This window comes from Hemicordylus capensis, chromosome 10, assembly GCF_027244095.1.
Source record: "Hemicordylus capensis ecotype Gifberg chromosome 10, rHemCap1.1.pri, whole genome shotgun sequence".
In the NCBI taxonomy this organism is placed as follows: Eukaryota; Metazoa; Chordata; class Lepidosauria; order Squamata; family Cordylidae; genus Hemicordylus; species Hemicordylus capensis.
Genome location: NC_069666.1, coordinates 16,002,477 through 16,025,347, shown reverse-complemented (window position 1 = coordinate 16,025,347; position 22,871 = coordinate 16,002,477). Strand labels below are relative to the sequence as shown.

General features: G+C 43.7%; 1 protein-coding gene across 8 annotated transcripts in view; it reads right to left on the bottom strand.

The window, feature by feature from the left end:
- CSNK1G1 (casein kinase 1 gamma 1) overlaps positions 1–22,871 on the bottom strand; it is a 57,968-nt gene that overhangs the window by 12,021 nt on the left and 23,076 nt on the right. For 5 of the 8 annotated variants that reach the window (XM_053272127.1, XM_053272129.1, XM_053272128.1 and 2 more), the window contains exons 6-13: positions 21,551–21,785; positions 17,296–17,381; positions 16,193–16,261; positions 15,559–15,643; positions 10,656–10,804; positions 9,514–9,615; positions 8,040–8,144; positions 4,642–4,748 (exon numbers count right to left, since the gene is read on the bottom strand). In XM_053272127.1, coding sequence (XP_053128102.1) covers positions 4,642–4,748; positions 8,040–8,144; positions 9,514–9,615; positions 10,656–10,804; positions 15,559–15,643; positions 16,193–16,261; positions 17,296–17,381; positions 21,551–21,785 — 938 coding nt within the window. Of the gene's footprint in view, positions 1–617; positions 642–4,641; positions 4,749–8,039; positions 8,145–9,513; positions 9,616–10,655; positions 10,805–15,558; positions 15,644–16,192; positions 16,262–17,295; positions 17,382–21,550; positions 21,786–22,871 lie in introns of all 8 variants that reach the window. The other 3 variants (XM_053272126.1, XM_053272131.1, XM_053272130.1) reach the window with 3 other exon arrangements.

The window sequence follows — 22,871 nt, the reverse complement described above, 5'->3', positions numbered from 1 at the left end:
TATACTGCCAAACCCCAACTATGGAAACAAGCCAAGTGTCTCATCCATTACATCAGGGTTTCTCACACTGGGGTCTCTTGATATTATTGAACTACAGTACAGCTCTCCCATCACCCCCTGCCGCAATGGCCAAAAGCCTTTATGGCTGGAGATGATGGGAGTTGTAGTCCAACATCTGGGGACCCAAGTCTGAGAAACCTTGCATTATGTAGTAATGGAAACTGCTATATATGTTACTGCAGAATATGTTCCATGTAGAATCAAGGGTGGGTTGAAGTGGGAAAAGATGAACTCCAGTTCTGTGGCAAGTGTACTGTTCCATGGGAGTGGTGTGCCTCTGAACATTTTTGGCAGTGAGCAAACATGTCCATATTATGAGCAACTTGCATAAGGAATTTGCCACATTTGGCTCCAAACACTTCCTATTCTAACATGTCTGGGGGCTCTTTAAGTGAACCAGCCCAAGGATTTGCCCAAATTTCTTGACCTGCTGAGGCTTCCACTTAACAGACCACCCAGCCCATCACTGGTTGGGGTTTCATTTCCTTTTGCTTTGACCATTCGTAGCTTAGCCTGGTTCACTCCCCCTTGTATGTGGACCAGAGAGAGTGACTCACCACAAGTTGAGTATTTTCAGGCAGCTACAGACAGTGTGAAGAGAAAGAGAAAGAAAAAGACAAATAAAAACACAGAAAGGAAGGAAGAGCCATTAGTTCTGAGGTGAGATGGAAGCATGTCATGGCAAAGCATGCAAACATGCAGTGCAGATCAGAAGATGCACACCAGGCTCGCCTGCCCTGCTCTGTCTAATCTGGCTCCACCTGAACCATCTGCAACTAGCTTAGGAGGGAGAGCATGACGGGCATTGCTGAGAAGCACAAGGCAAGCTTTCACGACAGCCCAAGAAAACGATAGCAGGACATCAGAATCATATCAATGAAGAGAGTGCATTCTGGAAGACAATGAATGATGGGAGCAAGGTTTTGGAAACCCTTAGATCATATGCCTGGAAAGGTTTTCAGGGGGAAATCTCAAGGTAACTAGTCAAAAAGGCCTGGATGCAAATGCCTTAGCACATTGATATACAGAGGCTAATCAAAGCTATATGCCCAATATGCTTACACCCACTTTGAGTGAAGCTAAGGCACTTATAATTCGGGGAGGAGCCAGCCTCCCCTCATGCTTTGGGTGCAGACACACCACTACCACATCATTTGACATTCAGTGTGTACTAGAAAAGTGCTCCCTGCTTACAGTCGGACTTAGGCAGAACACAGAGATGGAGGAAAGAGTGGAAAGGAAACCAGATTAGGACAATTAAGGGCAAAAAACCAGAAGAGCCTTGCCTATAAATGACTAAGGAAGAAACTAGTCTGAAAAGTGACCAAAGCAGGAGAGAGATGATGCAGGAGGCACATTTCCCCCCAATTAGATTCATTCACAGAGCCATCATCTGGCACCATTTACCAGCCAGGGCATGATTCAGCAGTTGTGTAAACCCAAACAACAAGGCAGGAGGAGGGGACAGTGATCCTGTACGAGTTCGTTTGCAACATACAAGCCACTCTATTCTCACTAAGATGCTTGATTTGGGACACTGAGTGTGCAGTTAGAAAAACAGAATTCGAAGCAGACAACCAAAATAAAAAGAAATCTCCAAATTTATTAGCATAGCTATGGTAGGTATATGCCACGACAACTAACTGTAAATAGCTAATTTTGACTGCTTCCCTAAGAAACACAGAGAGTTGAAAAATGAGTCAAATCTGGTGGCCAAGTAAGGTGATGAGAAGAAAAGTGAGCCCAAGAAAAAGAGAGTGAATTGAAAGTGTTGAAGGTACCTGACTGGTCAATAAGGATAAAGGTGAGATGCTTAGATTTCGACAGAAGGTGGCAATGGAAACCTATTTTTGCCAGTACAGCTGTGCTAGTTTACCAAACTAGAGAGAGCTGGAGGACAAGATGTGAAACTTGAGTGTAGTCAACATGTTCAAGGAATTTTGGTGTGAAAGAATATGGGATAAGCTGAAGCAAAACAGAAGTATACCAAGGAGGATTTAAGGATGTGGGAAGTATGTGTGTACAAGAAAGCTCATGGGAAAGAACCAGGCAGCATAGGAATATTAAAACAGACAGGAGAGAGGGAGGCAGAGGCAGGAAGGGAAGTTCAAGAGGACAAGTTGTGGGAGTGAGTTGGTGCAGAAATGAGATACTTCAGAGTCAGAGATGAGTGAGAAAGCATAAAGTAAATGAAGACCAAAAAAAAAAAAAGGAAAATGCTGGAGAGAGAAGAAAAAAGGACTAGACAGAAATTCACCATTGCAGCTTGTCACTTCTCTAAATAAAATTGCAAGATCTTTTACAGTAAGAAACATAGCAGCAAAAGAGCAAGATCAGATGTAGAGTATGGGGATATGGCATGAAGAACTGGACAAGGAAAGAATTGTAACCAGACAACATCTGCATGGTCTGTTAGGAATCCCAGAAGGGGATTATGGTTAAAACAAATCAACTACAGCTGGGAACTGAAGGGGTTTGGGGTGGCGGTGGGCAGAGGGAAAGATAATATTCTGATTAGGGTAGAATGAGCTGAAAATGAATGTATTGGCTTGCTAATGTTTACACACACTCATTTACAGCCCAATCCAATACAGAGTTGTACACACCCAAACTTATGGAAATTAAGCACGGTCAGGAATGTTTAGCTCTATACAGGACTGAGCTCTCCATTTCTCTGATATGGTTGCACCTTGCTATATATTAACAGCATCCTATTAACTTAGAACTCATATTCAAACATCTTGGAAACTCTCAACATACCCAGAGAATTGAAAGCAGTTTGAAAGTGCAATTTCCATGAAAATAATAGATACAGAGGAAATACAGTGTCCTAACCACAAAACCTCCACACTAAGGAGAGAACCTTCACTTATCACTTATATTTTAGTGAGTACTAAAATGCCTCTAACCAACCAAGAAGCAGCCTTTCTTCAGACAGGCGCAGAGCAAGGCTGCACAACTTCGGCCCTGCTGTAGATGTTGGACTACAACTCCCATCATCCCTGACTACAGGCCACTGTGGCTGTTGATGGAAGTTGCAGTCCAACAACAGCTGGAGGGCCCAAGTGGTGCAGTTCCATCCCACAACTAAGGGAAAAGAAACATCCTGAACTCTGTGAAATTTACTTTTAAGTAAACATTCAAAGTTTGTGCCACAACCACAGCAAAATGTTCACCACAGGAGGGAATTTTCTTGGGGAAATGCTGGATTCTTTTAGTTGTCTGGTCCTGCAGCAAAGGGGGTCACCTAAACTCAGTTTAGCTGGTGAATCACTATCAGAGCAAACAGGCACCTTGTACAGAACGGCAAAGAGAGCATCTTATTGAAGGTTTTGCTCAGACACAAGTACTGAGACCCAGACCACTAGAGTGGCACTTGCTGAGGCTAGCCTGTTGTGCAACTCCTGAGAGATCCTTAGGCATACAGCTGCTTATTAATTATTATTATTGTAACTCCACCACCACCTACAATCTATCCCCTTCATCTACAGAAAGGCAATGATCATCTACAAAGGAACTAAGACAAACCCCTTAGTTGGGAAAGGAAAGTGCAGTTACTACGTTTGCCACACACATCCTTATTTATGCATTCAACACATTCATATTCTGCCTCTCCAAAGCAGGAAGAAGTTATGACGCTCTCCTTAGGAGTTTCTTAACCCCTAAAGTTTGCAAAGCGATACTCAAGAAACAGCATAAATTGGAGTGCAAGGTGATTTCTTTCTTTCCAGCTGGACACACAGTGCTGAAGCACAATTAGCAATAATGCATAAACTTGCTTTTTTGGCAGGCAAGCAGGAATATTTTCTGATCATTTTCAGCACAAGGAACTCCAAAAAGATCAAGGACCACAATGCTATAAAGCTACTAACTAAACAAGGCAAGTCAGTCAAACAATGGTAGCAGTTTGAGCATATGAAACCTTTGTAGAATTTTCTCCCTGTAGGCATGCCGACATTCCTTGTTTAAAAAGAAAAGTGGAGATTACTGCTGATCACTGGGAGAACACTCTACATCATGGCTCATGTGACGATAGCAGAGATGGAAAAAATGGTCAAGACACCAATTCTGTTCCTCAATACCAGCTAATCAAAACAAACTTACAGAAATAACCTTTTTTTGCTATAGAAATTATAGTCCAATTTGCAACTCAAAATGATTTCTTTGCAAGGATGAGTTTACAGGCCAAACAGCACATGGCCTCAAAAGAATGAAAGAGGATGGGGATTCTGGCTGCACATTAATTGACTAAGTCCCTGGACCAGAACTGAACTAGTTCTGCACATACAGCAATAAAACAAAAACTACAGCCCTTCTGCAGAAGAAGTTTGCTATAGCATGCCACTTGCAAATTCTTCTGAAACATTTCTATCTAATTTGCAATACATGCTCCGGCCAATAGTAACATTACCTAGGCATTGCAAGTGGGGGAGAAACTGAACCACCACCAGCATCACAGTGGTTATCATGCAAAAAACCAAAATACTGGAGGGCAGGTTATGGACATAGACAGACACAGACACAGACACACGCGCGCCACATAAGAGATGATCAGAGAAAAACCTGCATGTACAAACATACTTAGCTTCCTCCACTACTTCCACTTCAGCCCGCGCTGCAATTTGTGTACTGGAGGGTGCTTCTGTTGGCTCTTCAATGTTCAACTCACCATTTGTTGAGCTTACCACCTGGGAAAAAGACCAAGATGGAGAAACAACAAGATGACATTAACACAGATCATTATCTCAGTTTTGGCAAGCCTCATTAGGGTACACTTTATATATAGACCATCAAGTGATCAGGAAAGATGTGCTCAGAAACAAAATCCCCTTCCCAGTGGATACAGGTAGCGTATAGCTCCATTCACCCAGGCCTAGAAGTTGTTCTAGCCTTCCCACACTTGTTAAAAAGTAGGATACATTTAAACGTATGTACAGGAGGTCCTCTTTATTCGCAAGGGTTCCATTCTCGCCTGAAACAGCGAGTATGGAAACTGTGAATAAAGAAACCTTAACCCTATGGAATCCAGGGGTTAGGTTCATTAAGCCTTTTTAAAAAGGCGAAAAAAGCAGGAATAAAGAACAGTACTTTGGCTCTCCAGGCCTCCAGCTTTCCAAATATTTTCAGGATTTTTATTTTTATTTTTTAAAGAGCCACAAAATGGCTCCGTGCTGCAAAATGGCGGCTGGAAATGACATCGGAAGTTATTTCCAGCCACTCAGGGACCGTGAATAGGCAAGTTTTGCCCACTTTAAAACTTGTGAATAAAGAAACTGGGTCTCTAAGACTCAACTGCAGATACATGAAACTGCGATCCCGCAGATAACAGGGGCCTCCTGTATCTGATCAAATTTCATCCCTTCCCAGTTTAAGAGTTTGGGGGCCAACATTCATACAGAATGTCATACAGAACCCTTGCTAACCGAGCAAAGAGGCACTTTTAAAAGTTGCAATTTTCTTATATTTAACAGAGGGAGAGCAACTGTCCTTATCTAATCCCAGCACAGTATCTGTCTAGTGTTTGCTGGTGGTCACTATCTCATGTTTCTTTTCAGAGTGTGAGCCCTTTTGGGACAAGGAACCATTTTATTTCTTTTCTTATGGAAACTGCTTTGAGAACTAATTGCTCAAAAGCAGTATATAAAAATTCATAGTAGTACTATCTGTTAGCCCTAAACTGGGCCCAAAGTGACTGTGAGAGATCCATGACGTATTGAAGTTACTGGAAGCATCATGCAAAAATTCATCCTATATGGCACAGGTGCAAAATGCGTAATGTATACACACAGATGCCTGCTTTTCAAATTCTGCTCATGAATAAAAATCATGAATAAAATCGTTTACGGACCTCAGAGTTTTAGTTTATCTATTGCATGATACAGCTTCCCCCGTGCATTTATCTGTCTATTGGGTGCTGTGCAATGAAGAGTCCTATCTTTCTGGAGGTAACAATTCCAGGGTACACTCATGCTGATGGGAGACCTGCTGCCCCCATCAACATTAGCAGTCATGGCCCCTTTAAGATGAGTGTACTCAATTGTAACTGCATGAAAAGTAGATGGGGAACAGATGCATGATTTAAAATAGCAATGACTGCATGAATTTTTCATAAGAAAAAACTGGGTATTTGACTCAGTGGCAACATTATGGAATTGGTGTGTCCAAAGCTCTTAAGTACACAAATAGAATCCCAGTGGGCTATAAGCAAAGGCTAGGAGCCAAGCTGCCTGGGGTTTATGAATCCAGACATCCCTCTCCTTCCCCATTCCACAGCTTTCCTCCTTCATTCAAATGAAAAGTAGTCCACAGTATGTCTAAATATTGTTCATGTGTTTTGACAAACAGAAAAGAGTTAGAGAGGTGGGCATCTCCTCCACCTTGCTCAGAGTCAAAGGCTTTCTGGTGGTTCAACTCTGTTCATTATTGCCCACTTTTGGATTTCTTGCTTTCCATCTATTCTCTCATCATCCTCAAACTGCAACCACAAATAACGGCACTTTGTTTTCTGGCAGGCAGCCGTGAAATCTATTAACCTGTCCCCTGGAAGTACTTGACACCCCCAACAGTTTGAGAACTACAACCTTAACTTTGAAGAGGTCCTGAGTAAGGATGCTCTCTCTGTAAATTTAACATGCAGTGGAGGACCATGGGGATTCCAGTTAGAGGGGGAGGGGGAGGGAGAGAGAGAGAGAGAGAGAGAGAGAGAGAGAGTGTGTGTGTGTGTGTGTGTGTGCGCGCGTGTGTCCCTCAGTGAAATCAGCCCATTCCTGCCAAAACTCACATGTGTGAGTCTTCACAGAACATCCAACATTTTCGCTTACAAATTACAAACTTCCTCTTCCAAGAATAAGGGAAGACAATTGTTGATTCAACAAACTATGTGCAAAGGTGCATTACTTCGCATGAGAAGGCCTTGCAGTTGCTGCAACATAAGCTGCAACCAAGTTGGAGAACACCTAGTAAACAAGGCTGGGGGCGGGGGGAGGCACATATGCAGTACTGAAGTGAGAGTTTCTGTAATTAAACGGCGGCAAGTTTAAATGCGATAGCATTTAGGTTCTCTACTTCCTTCAAGTTTCCACCTGACAGTTTGCAAACATTCCAGTGCCACATCTTATAGGGCTTCACTCTACCACAGTCATGCAAATAAAGTCATGCAAAGGTGGTATATGCATGCCAGTGCTGGTGTTGGGGTGGCACAAGAGATGACTGGAAGTTTGGGGTGGGCAGGGGAGTGCACGACTGCCTAACATAACACAGGCTCCCATAGAGACCAGCTCGGGCCTGTGATGACTGTTGGGGGTAGCCCCTCCCCCACAGCTCCCAACACTGGCCTCGTCTTTCCCAGGAGTACTGAAAGACTTGCGTGCCCGGAGAGGAAGACAAGAAAGGAGGCACCCAGGTCTGGGAGCTCTTGTCCTCACCTCTTAAGAAGACCATCAATGGCCCGAGGAGATAACACTTTGTAAATCCGATGTAATGTTTTTGTTTTTAATATTGTAAACTGCTTTGGGTGCCTTTGTCAAGGCAGAAAAGCAGTCTAAAGATGCAACAAATAAATAAAATAAACTCAAGAGTTTCTAGAATTGATATTACATCTCTAATATGAGCTGGCCTTTTAAAAAGTTCATTGCACATGAAAAGCTCCCAGTTCCCACCAAAGGATTCTGTATGTCTGACAGTGTTTGTCCTGTTGCTTCCAGCCGAGATTCACTAATGGCAAGAATTTGTCCTCTCCTCCTCTTTACCTTCTTCAGCATGCCCAAAGACAGAAGAGATCTGGTGTGAAGTGGTATGCTGAAAGCAGCGAGTGCAAGCTGGCCTTGACACAAGGCACTGCAGCCATTTCTGCTTTTAGAAAGAAACAGGCCACAGATGCATGCTTAATCATTTGATATATCTTAGAACCAGCTCACAGGAAAAGTGGACAAGTACATCATTGCAACAGAAAAGCTGTGCTGAGCTGGGAAGTATAATACCTGCACTGATCCCCCATGCCGCTCTGAAGTCAAGTGAGATGATAGGAACAAGGCGTTGGCCTGCCGCACTGGTGGTATATCCCAGTCTCCTCGGCGTTCTATAGTCTGCAAAGGCATTTGAAAGCAGAAGAAAGGTGAACCAGAGCAAAGCAAAGATTTATTTTTAAAGACAGTGATCAGTTCATCGGGTTAAAAAGCCAAAGCATTTAAAAACATGTAAATGATTTAGTATTAATTTTGACAAGTCTACCTTTGCACGGAAGCCATAAGCTGTGAATGCCAAAAAGGCCTTAAATCAGATCTGCTCCACTTTGGTCCCCCCAGCTGCTTTTGGACGACAACTCCCATAATCCCCAGTCACAGTGACCAATAGGCAGGGATTCTGGCAGTTATAGGCCAACATCTGCAGGAGGGCCGAAGTTGAGCAGCCCTGCCTTAAATATTGGGTAACATCTGGACAAGTCTTACACTAAAGTAAATGCAATGGTGCTAGCCAGTAGTGTCTCTAATTTTTTTCATCTGTGTGTGGAATGAGTTTTGTTCCCAGCGGCAGTATCAAGGCATTGTGTGCGGACCTGCATTCAGAATGGGGCCTTCTTGATTCAACCTGAGCGGGATCTAAAATGAACTGAGCAGACAAACAAAAACTTGTGAGTGTGCACATGTGCCCACACCTTAGAGGGAAGAGTGGTGCTAGTGCAAGGATGTAATGCATGGCCATTGGGTGAAGAAATTCACCTCCGTTGAAGACTAGTTCTTATACTAGTACCAACTTGTTGCAATAGCTGTTCCACTTCTTGAACAAGCCCATATATATATATGCAAGTGGGGAACTTATTGTGCAACATGCATTTTGGTGGTTTCTCTTCCGCTTATGTAGTACAACTTTGTGGAGCACTGAAACTGCATGATGCCCTCCCACAAGAGCCACTGTGGAGTGGAAGTTACGCCAAGTTTAAATAAAGCCTGGAATGGAAAAACATTTCATTTTCTGCAATCTCGACCTGAAGCAGAAGTTAGTGAGGCAAACTGTTACCAACACCATTTCCACCTGCTGGCTACTTTATCACCTCAATTTTGTAGAGGATACTATTTTTAAGTGAAAGTGTGGGAAGGGAGAGAGTTCTAGAATTGTTTTGTTATTTGGTTTACATATTGTTCATTGTGCATTTGTAGTCTCAGGATTGGGAGAGGGAGATGAAAAAGAAAAGAACAGGGTTTGTGTTGTGTGTACTTCGTTTGGGGGCAAGGAGAGTAACAGCAACAAAAATATACGAGTGGGAAGCGTTTTATTTCTGTTTGTCCTCCATTGGTTCAAGTCACTCAAAACGTAATACTTAAGATTGTGACCCCTATAGGACTCTGTCCTTTGGGGACAGAGAGGGATGTGGAGGGCACTGCTGTAAACTGCCCTGAACCCATGAGCTAGGATGGAGTATCAAGAAAATATTTTTAAAACAAAAGGATAACCAACCTGTTGTCGAGGAGGCTGCAATGATGATCGATCCCTGTGTACATGGGCTTCTCGAGCTATTGATGGTCCAGATTCTACATGCATGGGCCCCACTGGAGTGGGCTGAAAAAGAAAACACACTACTGAACAGCCAGGTTAGGCACAATCTATGTTGATTTTGCTACTAGAACATCTCATTTTAAGCATGGAAACCAAGCAGATCCAGTCTCTAATTGGTTACACCCAATGCTTAAGTATAAGCCACCTTGGGAATCCTTCTATATTGAAAGGTGGGACAGAAACCAAATAAATGCTGTCAAATCCTATGGCAGGATTTGCTACAGGGAAGGAGGAAATACAATTGTGTCATACAAATATGGGAGGAAATGAACACACAATTGATAGTCACTGGCTATCGGAGACCCAAGAAAAGCTGCATATGCATAAGAACCTCATTAATCATGGGCCCAGCACTGACAGATTCGCGTATCCACGGTCAGGTAATGGACACTCTACCTCAGTATATGTGCATGGTGGGAGTGTGGGAGGCAAAAAGGGCAAAATCCACATAACCATGGTTTGGGGGTGGCCAGAAGTGATCTCGGAAGTAATTTCCAGATGCCATTTTGCGTTCAGGAGAGATCGGGAGCCATTTTATGACTCATTTCTCCCCCAAAGCCCATGATTTTTGGCCAATTTTACTCTTGGGGGGCATTGCTGGACTGCTGGGAACCCGCAGAGCATGGTAGGCCACTTCCTCCGGTGCTTTAAGGGCCATTTTACCCTTTTTTACTTTTCCCGACCTCCAGGAACCTAACCTCTGGATTTTCATTGCCCCAATTACTCAGTATTCGCAGTTTCCAAATCTGTGGTAGTAGTGAACAGAACCTCCGCAAATACTGAGGTTCTCCTGTATTCTCTTACGCCTTCATACAGCCTTGGATAGCAAGTTAGAGACATTTTAAGAACTAAGAAAAAGCAAGCATATTGGGAGCCATGCATACAGAGGATCTAATCTACTTTGGAAGCAGAGCTCACAATGAAAATAAAGACAACCTTACATTTTCAATTTATCATGAAGCAATTACTTGCAACATCAGACATTAAAGGGGGCCTACAGAAGGAAGTCACTGACAGTAGCATGCTGTGTGCCTGCAACTTACAATTGGCCTGCCAACCCAGTCATAGGCATAATCAAAGGTGTATCCTCGCTTTTCAAATAACTCTGTGAAGATTGTTCGTAGGTAATCATAGTCTGGTCTCTCAAAGAAGTCTAATCGTCTGACATAACGAAGATAAGCGGCCATCTCCTCTGTTAAAGGGAATTAGGAAGAAGCAACATCAGACAATCTGTCCAGAAAGAAGTAGAAGCAGAATACATTTCAAGGTTACCCAGTGATCAGATAAATCCCCTAAATTATAAACATCTAAAAGCAGATGAAATGGTCACTGGTTGATATGCCAGCACATAAAATTTCCAAGTGGTTCCCCTGAGAACACTTGAAAGCATGGCTAAAAGGCGCCAAATAGCAAAACCCCAGAATGGACAGCAGATTATAGAATAAACTAGTATTTTCCTATTCTTTCACCACAGGTGACTACTAGACAAATAAAATGGAGAGGCTGCTTTTCAGTGTACTACCACAACAGCTAAGGGTCGATTAAAGCAGTTTAGTATCAAATACATGCGCTTCTATCCCACATTTGTACAGGAGGAACAAATGGAAATCAGTAAAAATAACTACATTTGAAAACAGAGGAGCCAGTTGGATACAGTATACATCTTTCTCCAGATGCAGTTGATGTCATGAGGTCTATTGTCAACTTTGTTGCCCTTGCAAGCCTGACTAAAGACTTGGGTGGATACAGACAGTTCTCCACTGATCCTCCCACTTCAGATTATTCTGTAATCACATGACTTTTTTTTTTTTGGTTAAAGATACAGGAGCATAAGAACAGCCTGCATCAGGTCCAAGGCCTACCTAGTCCAGCACACTTTTCCCCACAGTGGCACACCTGATACCTCTGGACAGCCCACAACCAGGAGATGATGCCCCTTCTACTGCCACTGCTCTCTTACAACTGGCTTTCAAAGGCATCCTGCCTCTGAACCTGGATATAGCCTGTAGCCATCAAGACTAGTAGCCATTGATAGACCTGTCCTCCATGAATTTGTTCAAGCCCCTCTTAAGGCCATCCAAGCTGGTGACCATCACCACATCCTGTGGCAGAAAATTCAATAAATTAATTATGTGCTGTGTGAAAAAGTACTTCCTTTTGTTGGTCCTGAATTTCCTGGTAATCAGTTTCATGGGATGATCTTTGAAGTGATCCGTACGATATTCATAAGCCTGGGTTAGGAATGTGCACGAACCGGTCTGGAGGCCATGACAGAGGCCTCCAAACCAGTTTGAACGTGGCTTGGTCCGGCGCCAGTGGGGGGTGGTTCTTTAAGGGCAGGGGGGTTGCACATACCCCTCCTGCTGATTTCCCCCCGCTGGCGCACTGTTTTTTGGAAATGATTTTTGGGGAGGCAGCATTCTTCCCTGCAGCCCCTGCCCCCGTTTTTTGCCGGAAATACCAGACATAGCAATCAGGCGTGCGTCCGCCGCTGCACAGGTCCGCCGCACGTTGGTATCCCCCTTCCTTTTCATCTATTCCTGGGGAAGCAGTGGCATTTTGGAAGAGGTGGTTTGAGTTGTGATGAATTGCATGAAGGTGAATCAACTTAATTCTGACAAGATGGAAGTACAACAGTTTGGGAATCTGGTTGATCTTGGAACTGGTGTTATAGCCTTTGTTGGATGGGGCTGTGCTCCCTCTGAAGAGAGTTTCCTAGCTTTGTATATTCTTGGATCAACATTTCTCAGGTAGCAGTGATGGCCAAGAGTGTGTTAATGTGCGGAGTTGGTGGGAAGGCATACAGCAGTTCCCGAGGCCATCTCGCTGCTAGGGCATCTGCCCCTTCTGCTTGTGGGCAGGGGAAGCGAGTGAAGAACCTGGTGAGCTGTGCATTCAGTGCTGAGGCAAACAGGTCGACTCTCGGGGTGCCGAAGCGTCGCATGATCATCCGAAAGACTCTCCTGTTGAGTGCCCATTCCCCACGTAGGAGCTGCTCTCGACTCAGCCAGTCCGCTATCGAGTTGAGATCCCCTTGTACATGGTGGGCTATGAGTGAGGCCAGGTGAACCACCGCCCAATCCAGTATCAGTGATGCTTCCGCCTGAAGAGATCGAGACCTGGTCCCCCCCTGTCTGTTTATGTGGGCCTTCGCCGTCGTGTTGTCTGTTCTTATCAACACGTGGGAACCGGTGATCAGGTCCTGGGATGCCAACAAGGCAAGACAGATGGCCCTCAGCTCCAACCAACTGATGCTGTGTACACTCTCGGCTTGTGACCACCGGCCTTGGGCTGTTCGGCGGTGACAATGTGCCCCCCAGCCGGTCTTGCTGGCATCGGTCGTGATCAGAATCCAGGCCGGGTCGAGGAACCTCTTGCGTCTTTGAGTGTTGGAATCCAGGAGCCGCCACCACCACATGGACGTTAGTATGTCCTGGGGAACGAGGATGGTTATGTTGACTTTCTTTGAAATGGGTTCCTTGAATGTTAGAAGGAACCATTGTAGCGGTCGCAGATGAAATCTGGCCCACAGTACTGCGTCCAACGTGGCCACCATTAGGCTGAGGAGACATGCCAGGAGTTCTGGGAGAAGTATATTCCTTACTCCTTACTCTTCAGTTTAGGAAACACCAGCGAGCCCTTAGTAGGTGGAACCGCTTCAGTGGCCACAGGTGTTTGAAAGTCTAATGCATTCATGGCCCTAGACATGAGGGGATTCAAATCCACTTGAGAAAGTAATCTTTGAGATATTGTGGATGCAGGATTGTCCTGGTCATCCGACCATTCTCCCCCTTCTTTGTCAAATGGGTCTAAAGGTAATTCCAGCCGCGGGTTAGGAATAGAGATCAGTGATGGAACCACAGGATTAGGAATTGGAGCCACAGGATTTGGTATAACAACAGGTACCCCCGGATCTGGAATATCTAACAGTACCGCATCCGCTCTTGAAGGAGTCGGGGATATTGGCCCGACAGGGCGAATGGGCTCACTTGGGGGAGCCGGAGGTGGGGGGTTACTGGGTGTAATATCCGGTGACTCCCCACCAGACCCCTCCGAAGAGCGAACCCCCCCGCCTAAAACCACCACGTCATGAGGTGGAATCAGGTTGCGCCTCTCAGCGTTAGTGTGCCTTCTCTTGTGTGTTGCTTTTCGGAGGGCCTGAGAAGTGGACTCCTCAGAAGAGGATGTATAAACACGTTCCCTGGACCTTTTCTTGGACTTCTTCCCCTTTTTAACCACCTCCCTAAGAGACACAGAAAAGGTCTCTTTAATCCAGTCCTGCCATGTAGTTGGCATATCAAAGGGAGACTAATGGCCTGAGGAGGTACATTCTGAATAGGATGAGGGACATTTACTGGAGGGTCATTTACTGGAGGTCCCTGGCTAGCTGCGACAAGGAGGAATCTCACCGGTCTTTCTGCTGTGGAGCCAGCTCCCTGACGGTCCGTGGAAGAAACGCGGCTTGGAAGAGCGGCGGCTCCCAGGATTCTCGCCGAAATTGTCAAGCCGCCATTTGCAGGAGCCATTGCAGAGCCACTAGAGGGCGCGGCGGCAGAAGCGGTACGGCTCAGCTCTCTGAGCTCTGGAATGGGCGGGAACGAGACCGAGGTCTGGCCAGCACCATCCAGGCTTGCATCTCCCCTTGCTCTTGCCACAGTTCGCGTTGTGCGGGTGAGCAGGGATGGGCCCGATCCAGCGCCCATGCCCATAGCACTTGAGGGACCTGATATGGCGTCCCTCAGCAAATCCTCCTCTTCCCATGCAGCCGTTAATGGCGCTGCCGCTCATGGCGGCGATACGGGGGGCGAGCCCAGCGCTCGAGAGGCAAACGGGAAGCCCTCCGTTTGTCCTCCCCTGGGCACTAAAATGCATCTAATAGCCTGGCGACGCTCCATTGTGCAGGGAAACAGAGAAACAACAGTTGAGGAGGATAGCAAAAAGAGCGGGAAAGAAAGTGTTGTTGTTTTTTAAGTTATTTGTCTGTTTTAAAACTAAGTAAAAAACTAAGTAAGAAATAGAATAAAAGTCCAAGTACAATGAGAAATACCACAAAGAACAAACAAGATTTGCAAGAGCAATACGAACGATCTCTGCCTAGGAGCGACTGCAGGACTAAAAGAACTGGGCAGGGTTATCCATTCGGTGCTCTTAAGCCTAGTAACGAATTTTTATTAGTCCTGCCTGGGAGCACGTGGACACGATAACCCAATGAGAGATGTCCTCGGCTCCAGGCATCAGAGAACAGTGTTCCCTCTAACAAGGATTCCCAGATGATGACGACTACAACTCCCATAACCCCCAAGCAAAAAGCCATTACAGCTGGGGATTCTCGTAGTCAACAACACCTGGGAACTCTCACCATCTGCAGTCTCAGTTTGTGGCTGAGGATGAGGAGAGTTTAGTCCAAGAACAGCTGGAGAGCCTCAGGTTTGCCACCCCATGGAAGAGGACATAAATTCATATTTTTGTGGCTGTAGGCAAGGTGCACATTATTTTGCAGGGGTGTTATGAAATTTGACAGAACCTTCTTACTGGTTCTGTTCTAGCAGAAGTTGTTCTTGAATAAGAAGAAGTTGTTCTTGCTTTTTTCTTTGCCACTTGAATAAGAAGTTGTTTTTGCTTTTTTCTTTGCCACTATGACAAAAGTATCAGCAGCTAAGTGGATGCAAGCAATTGTTTGGACACAGTGGAGAAAGTTAGGACTTTAAAAATACCACTGAAATGCAAAGCTAATTATATTTGTGCAACCATTTAACTAGGTGTCTAGCATACATCAATACATACACTGACAGATGGGATCGAAAAAATGCCACAATTATAAAAAACAGGAAATGAGCTCAGAGGTGTAGGTTTGGGTGGTATAGAGATGTAATAAATAAATAAAATATAATAATTTTCAAGGAAGCACCTTGCAGGGATAAACACATCACCCAGTCTGAAACGTACCTGGAAAGTTCTCACAGAGAACATCAATCGGAGTATTCCTCTTTGTGTCCCCAATCTTCTGGTATCTCTCTTTTAGTGTATCAGCCTGTATAATGGAAATAGATTTTTAAATAAAGTTAAAGTGTTACTGGATGTCCTAAGACCAATCACACATCTGCTCTCAGTCTTCCATCTGCAAGATGGAGACAATGTTCTAAAGCACTTTATTAGTGAATATTAATTTTGCCTTCAAACTCTCAAGAAAGAAAGGAGAGTAAACCAATACTCATCACTCCAAAAGTGTCACAGGACTGGGACACATAAGCCTCTTTACACAGCTTTTAGATGGTCTCCCATCCTGCTCCCTTGCAGTTTTTGTGGCACATTGCTAAAGGTGGTTTGTGCAGCTTCTGCTCTGTGTAGAAAAATCTGATAGTTCTAGGACAAGATAGTCATGATTATTTTGAGAAAAGTTAAGATTTTATATATACTGTTCCAATAGGGAACACCAGTAGGGAAAAACACTTTGGCAAACTGTTTAAAATGGTATATTATGAATTTGAGGGCAGATGTCACAAGTCTAGGATCAAGCGCTAACCATCTATTCATCTAACGTATCTACTAATTGACAAAAATAAAGGGAGGTGGATCTTACCTGGAAAATCTCCTTTCTTGACATGAGCAGAGGGACATCCCAGAAGCAGGAAGTCCCCTTCCTCAGAGCCTGCAGGCAGGAAGTTCAAGATGACCTTACTCAATAGAAGGGACTCCTACACTCAATCTGGGACAGCAAACTGACTGCTAACAGTGTTTGTCTAAAGGCCTCATTAAACACCATCCTGCAGGGGAGAGTTTATGACATCTCTCTCTCTCTCCACACAAGTCTACAGAGGATCATCACACAACATGGTACACTATTTATAGAAATATACCTCAAAGCCATAAGGCTAGTGAGGACTTAAGTAACTGAGAAAGGCTAGTTGAGATAGCTCAGTTCTAGGATACTGGAGAACCAAGATCTTTTTGGCAAAAATGGGCCCACAAAGAGCAGTTCAACATATTCTTTCCAATCTTTTGGTACATTATGGGAGAAGCAGAACTGGAGAACTTTTGCCAACTTCCTAGAATGTATCCTGAGGAAAACCTTAGAAGTGAGGTCCACAGCACCTGAACTGAGAAGTGCTGCCTACACCTGCTTACTAGCCCTAGCCAAGAACAAGCTGGGGGGCAAGTCATCTTCAACTTCCCACTTCCTGATCCTCAAGGAGGAGACTTCCTTTTTTGAGATGTTCCTCTGCCCATGTCCAAAGAACATCAAGTTTACTTGTGCTTCTGTAGGAGAACCTTATCTGGGTTTCTACAGAGCCCAGCTTTTAAGGTGTCTGAAATAATTTTGCAACATACTGCTTACTAGAGTATGCACTTAAACAAATTTCTATTAATTTCTATGCCTGAAAGTCAGCAAGTTTCAAAAGGACTACATTGAACTAACAGTTGCTGAAGCAAAGAAGCCAGCTAAGCTATTAAGCAGCAAGGTTTGGGTTACAACTTCGGGCTGTGATGAAGTTAGCAAAGTGTCAGATCCTCACAGGTGGCGAACATCACAAAACTTGGGGTCACCACCACCAGTTGTTCAAAGCCACATATTTTCTCCCATGCCATTTGAATAAATGCTAACTATCAGCAAGGAAAGACATTTCACACAGGAGGACAGCTCTCCGCAAGTGCGAGTGGCTACACATGCATTCCAGCATATACCTTAAGGCCTTGCCATGGCAAACTGCCTCGAAGGAAATACATGAACATATGGCCAAGGGCTTCCAAGTCATCTCGCCGACTTTGCTCTGAAAAACAACATATATCACTGCTTTGTCCACTCTAACAGAAAAGTCTATCAATTATATTCCTAGCTCCAGTGTAGAATGTGAAGCAGGAATACATATACAAACATGATGGGGCACACAGGAGACATGAACCAAGGAGCCCTGATTGACCATTAATCGAGGCCATAACTCAGGGACAGAGCATCTGCTTTGCATGCTGCAGGTTCTAGATTCAGTCCCCAGCATCTCCAAGGAGGGCTGGGAAGGATTCCTGCCTGAAACCTTGGGAGAAACCACTGCCAGTCAGTGTAGACAATACTGACTTAGATGGGCCAATGGTCTGACTCGGCAGAAGGCTGCTTCCTATGGGTAATTGGAGATAACTTGTCTTTACTCAATAAATAACTTTCCACTTCAATCCTCATTTTATATACTGGATTGTTCGTAAACTCTGGTTAGAACAAGCTGGAATTTATCGGGTTTGAATGACACAGCAGATCTTAGTTTGTACTAAAAACCAGGTCTACAAAACTTTGTATTTAAAGGGTTGTGAGTGTTGCATAAAATCATGTTTAAACAATAGTTCTACATGACGACAGACAAGCTAATATCACCGTGAGAACCTTCATATGCAAAATGTTCTCTTTGAAACAGGACTTATATCTACTTTGTGTTACCATCCTCAAAAAACAAAGAAAATATGCTCACACTTTACAGCTCTTAAATTTAATTTATGGAATACTAGATGATCAATTCAATATAATTTAGGTTAGTTATGAGAGTTTAGATATAGTGACTATTTTAAATGTAAAATAGTATATTTTAAATATTATTTTATAATGTAATATAATATAAATTCTATAATTTTATATTATTATATTTATAATATAATCTATTATGTATACTATATATAATTATTTATTATTATAGATAATAATAAATAATATTTTCTGTATACTTACTGGAAAAAGAAAACCTTGAAAAGTAAAAAAAGATTCTTTGCGTAGCTTCAAAAGAACCTTTTGGAGTTCTTTGAGAGTGTCAACAAGTGTGTGGATCAAGGTGATCCAGTTGACATTGTATACCTGGACTTCCAAAAAGCTTTCAACAAAGTTCCTCATCAAAGACTCCTGAAGAAACTTAGCAGTCATGGGATAAGGGGACAAGTACATGTGTGGATTGCTAACCGGTAGAAGGACAGGAAATAGAGGGTAGGGATAAATGCAGATTTTTCACAATGGAGGGAAATAAGAAGTGGGGTCCCCCAAGGATCTGTACTCGGACTGGTGCTTTTTAATTCATTCATAAATGATCTAGAAGTAGGGGTAAGTAGTGAAGTGGCCAAATTTGCAGATGACACCAAACTATTTAGGGTAGTGAAATCCAAAATAGATTGTAAGTAGCTCCGAAAGGATCTCTCCAAACTGGGTGGGTGAGCAACAAAATGGCAAATGTGGTTCAATGTTGGCAAGTGTAAAGTGATGCACACTGAGACAAAAAACCCCAACTTCAAGCATATACTGATGGGATCTGAGCTGTCAGAGTCTAACAAGGAGAGGGATCTTAGGGTTGTGGCAGACAGCTTGTTGAAAATGTCTACACAATGTGTGGCAGCTGTGAAAAAGGCCAAATCCATGCTAGGGATCATTAGGAAGGGGACTGAAAAGAAAACTGCTAATATTATAATGCCCTTATACAAAACTATGGTGTGGCCACACCTGGAGTACTGCATACAATTGTGGTCACCACATCTAAGGACACTGCAGAACTAGGAAACATGCAGAAGAGGGCAACCAAGACAATCAGGGGCCTAGAGCACCTTCCTTATGAGGCAAGGCTACAACACTTGGGGCTTTTTAGTTTAGAAAAAAGAAGACTGCAGAGAGACATGACAGAGGTCTATAAAATCATGCATGGTGTGGAGAAAGTGGATAGAGACATTTTTCTCCCTCTCACACAATACTAGAAGCAGGGGTCATCCCATGAAATTGATTGCCACGAAATCTAGGACCAACAAATGGAAGTACTTTTTCACACAGTGCATAATCAACTTGTGGAATTCTCTGCCACAAGATGTGGTGACAGCCAACAACCTGGATGGCTCTAAGAGGGGTTTGGATAACTTCATGGAGGAGAGGTCTATCAACGGCTACTAGTTGCAAGGCTATAGGCCACCTCCAGCCTCAGAGGCAAGATGTTTCTGAATACCAGTTGTAGGGGAGTAACAGCTGGAGAGAGGGCATGCCATCAACTCCTGCCTGTAGGCTCCCAGTGGCATCTGGTGGGCCACTGTGTGAAACAGGTTGTTGGACTAGATGGGCCATGGGGCTGATCCAGCAGGGCTGTACTTATGTTCTTCATTCTGTTGATAAACGTGTATTTCTGCTTCACACTTTTTTGTTCTTTACTACTTTAAACACTAGTGCATATCTCCATAGATATCGAGTATGAAATGGCTCTAAATCCAGGATACAAGTATTGTACTTCAGTAAGGCAGCGTGGAAATGACTTGAATAGCAAGCCAGAGTTCCCCGCTGATATGTTTCCCAGACTATGGGAAAGACCTATATTGGGCAGCAGCGATCTAGGAAGATGCTGAAAGGCATCATCTCATACTGTACGGGAGATGGCAATGGTAAACCCCTCCTGTATTCTACCAAAGACAACCACAGGGCTCTGTGGTTGCCAGGAGTCAACACTGACTTGACAACACACTTTACCTTTAAGGCAATCCTTAGCTTATTAAGAGTCAATTAATAGGGTTGTTTTTAAACAACTTTTGAAAACACATCAGTTGTATCAGGCTTTTAGTTTATGATGTTTTAAGGTTTTATTTATGGTAATTTTAATCTGCTTATATGATTTTTAGGTTTTGGTGGTGGTTTGAATTGTAAACCGTCCTGAGATTTTATATAGAACAGTATATAAATGCGGCTAATAATAAATATTATTTCTTATAATAAAGTAAATACTATTTAAAAGCAAAATCTCTTAAAGCTGTTTGCAAATCAGTCTGGGCAACAACTATATCCTAAACACCTCCTAACATTTTTACTAGAGTTTTGTATGCATTTTTCTTCAAGTCTTGCAAATATAATGGGGCAGGTTACGACAGTAGCTTCTGGCTCACTGACGTCTTGGCTGAGGACTGTTTGCCATGCCCACAGCTGCCACGTGGAGACAGCACCCGGTCTGGCTAACACAAATTGTCCAAAGAGGATAGGGGCTTCTCACCTGGCAGATGGTATCAATTAAATAAAAAACACAGCAGTATGAACAGTGAAAAACACAGTAGATGTGATTAGGCTACTTACCCAAGCTCTCCAAGATCAACACATGCACATAAGTGTGACATTAAAAAACCTAGCCGTAAAGCATCATAGATATTCAATAAAGAAGGCAGTATTCTCTACTAGTGTAGAGAGGAGCGTAGAGAGAAGGAAAATAATGGGGAACTTCAAAAGGTCAGGAGTTCAGAGATACACTGCTCCCCAGAAAGTAGGACAGTAAAAGCTCAGACAGACCATTTGGAATGCACAAGTGTAAGTACTGAGGTGTTTACAATTGCAGCCACATAAGCAGCACTTTAGAAGTGCTTTAAATATGTTCTGCTTGATTTTATTAAGCCACAACTTAGACAACCCAAGGAGTAGCTGCCTAGCAAAAGCTAAGAATATAAAAGCAGGACGACAAGATTAGGTGCGGACTTCAACTAGAGCACAATACAAATAAAACTGAAGTAGTTTAAGGCAACTGAACAATCCAAATAGCTAAGAGATATACACCACTGGACCAGTGTTCCCTCTAACAGGGATTCCCAGACGTTGTTGACTACAGCTCCCAGAATCCCCAAGTAAAAGCCACTGCAGCTGGGGATTCTGGGAGTTATAGTCAACAACATCTGGGATCCCTGTTAGAGGGAACACTGCACTGGAACATAATGAAAAGAGGCACATGAAGGCATGCCCTTACAGTTGAAACAGCTCTCCTTTTTCCAGCCTATTTTCATGTGCATAAGAAACTCTTGAAGCTACTGTTCTGCTTGATTCCATCTAGTTTCAAAGATAGCTGCAGTATGGACTTTCAGTTAAAATAAATGAATTATTTGAATATTTGAAAAAGCTTTGAAGTGCAAGAACCACCAAAGCATTTTCAAGTAATTAACTAGTATTAACTTAAACTGAACATACCTTTGCCAAGATGTGTGTTGATGGACATGTATCTTGCTGTTCCAGTTAGGCTTTTGTGCTCCCTATAAGGAATGTGTTTTTGCGTTTCAGGATCAATATACTCCTTGGCCAACCCAAAATCTATTATGTGAATGACATGTTCTTTCTTATTTCCTTGCCGGCCAATAAGGAAGTTCTCTGGCTTGACATCCCGATAAATAAGATTCTTTGAGTGCACAAATTCCATTCGAGTGATCTACGAGAGGAAAAAACAAGAGGTTTTTCCATTGCCTTCAGTTATAAAACATTTGTCAACTACTCATAGATTAATACTCCTCTAAATCAAAGGGTACATTGACAGCATCACAAGATGTTAAGATACCTTAGTCTAACATCCCCAAAAAGATTTACCACAAGCACTGAGAAAATAAGAGCTCTGAAAGATATTCTAATCCAGTGGTTTTCAAGGTCACACACCAAAAAAAAGTTCCCTTACGTTGGAATTTATCATGGAACTTCAAACAACTGTTGAGGCGTATGTTTTCAATTAGGGTCGGGGTCAGCAGCCTATGGCACAGGTACCAAAAGCAACACACAAAATTATTTTGAACGGCACTCACATTGCTAGAAAGACCAGCTGCTATGATGCCTACTGCCTAGTGTGTGTACTTGCTGTAGCGGGCAGCAGACAATTCAGGATCGGTGGAAGCAGTCTCTCTGGTTGTGCCGGCTGGCTCTCTCTCCTGAACGTGCATGCAAAACACACCAGGCAGAGGCAGGCATGCACGTTCAAGAAAGAGCCAGCCGGCATGGTCAGAGAGAATTCATCGACCAATCTTGGATGTCCACCAATTGTCAGAGAGACTGCGTCCACCAATCCTGGATGTCCACCACCTGCTACAGAAAGCAGCTACACACCAGGCAGATGTAACAAAAGGGCCACACGTGTAAAGAACAAACCAAAACACACCAGGCAGAGGCAGGCATCGGGCATTGTAGCAGCTGGCCTTCCTCACTCACAAATGCGCTTTCCCCTTCATCAACTAACTTCTGTGCTTTGGTTGCTCCTGAAATGCAGGAGACAAAGTCCAAAAGTTTGCTGAAGGATAGAGAGGCAGGCCAGCTGCTTAATGCTGGCTGGAGAACCATGCTGAATGCTGCCAGGAAGAAGAAAGGTGGTGATCAGCGCAGGGTTTCCAGCCTGGTGGCAGGTCCAGCAACTGGGGGCATAGAGCAGCACTACAACCTGGATGACACAGGGGGTGGGGCTAGTGAGGTGGAGGCACCAACTTTGCTTTAAGTGGTGCCCTTGAAGACTTGGCACATCACTGATGAAGGTTGC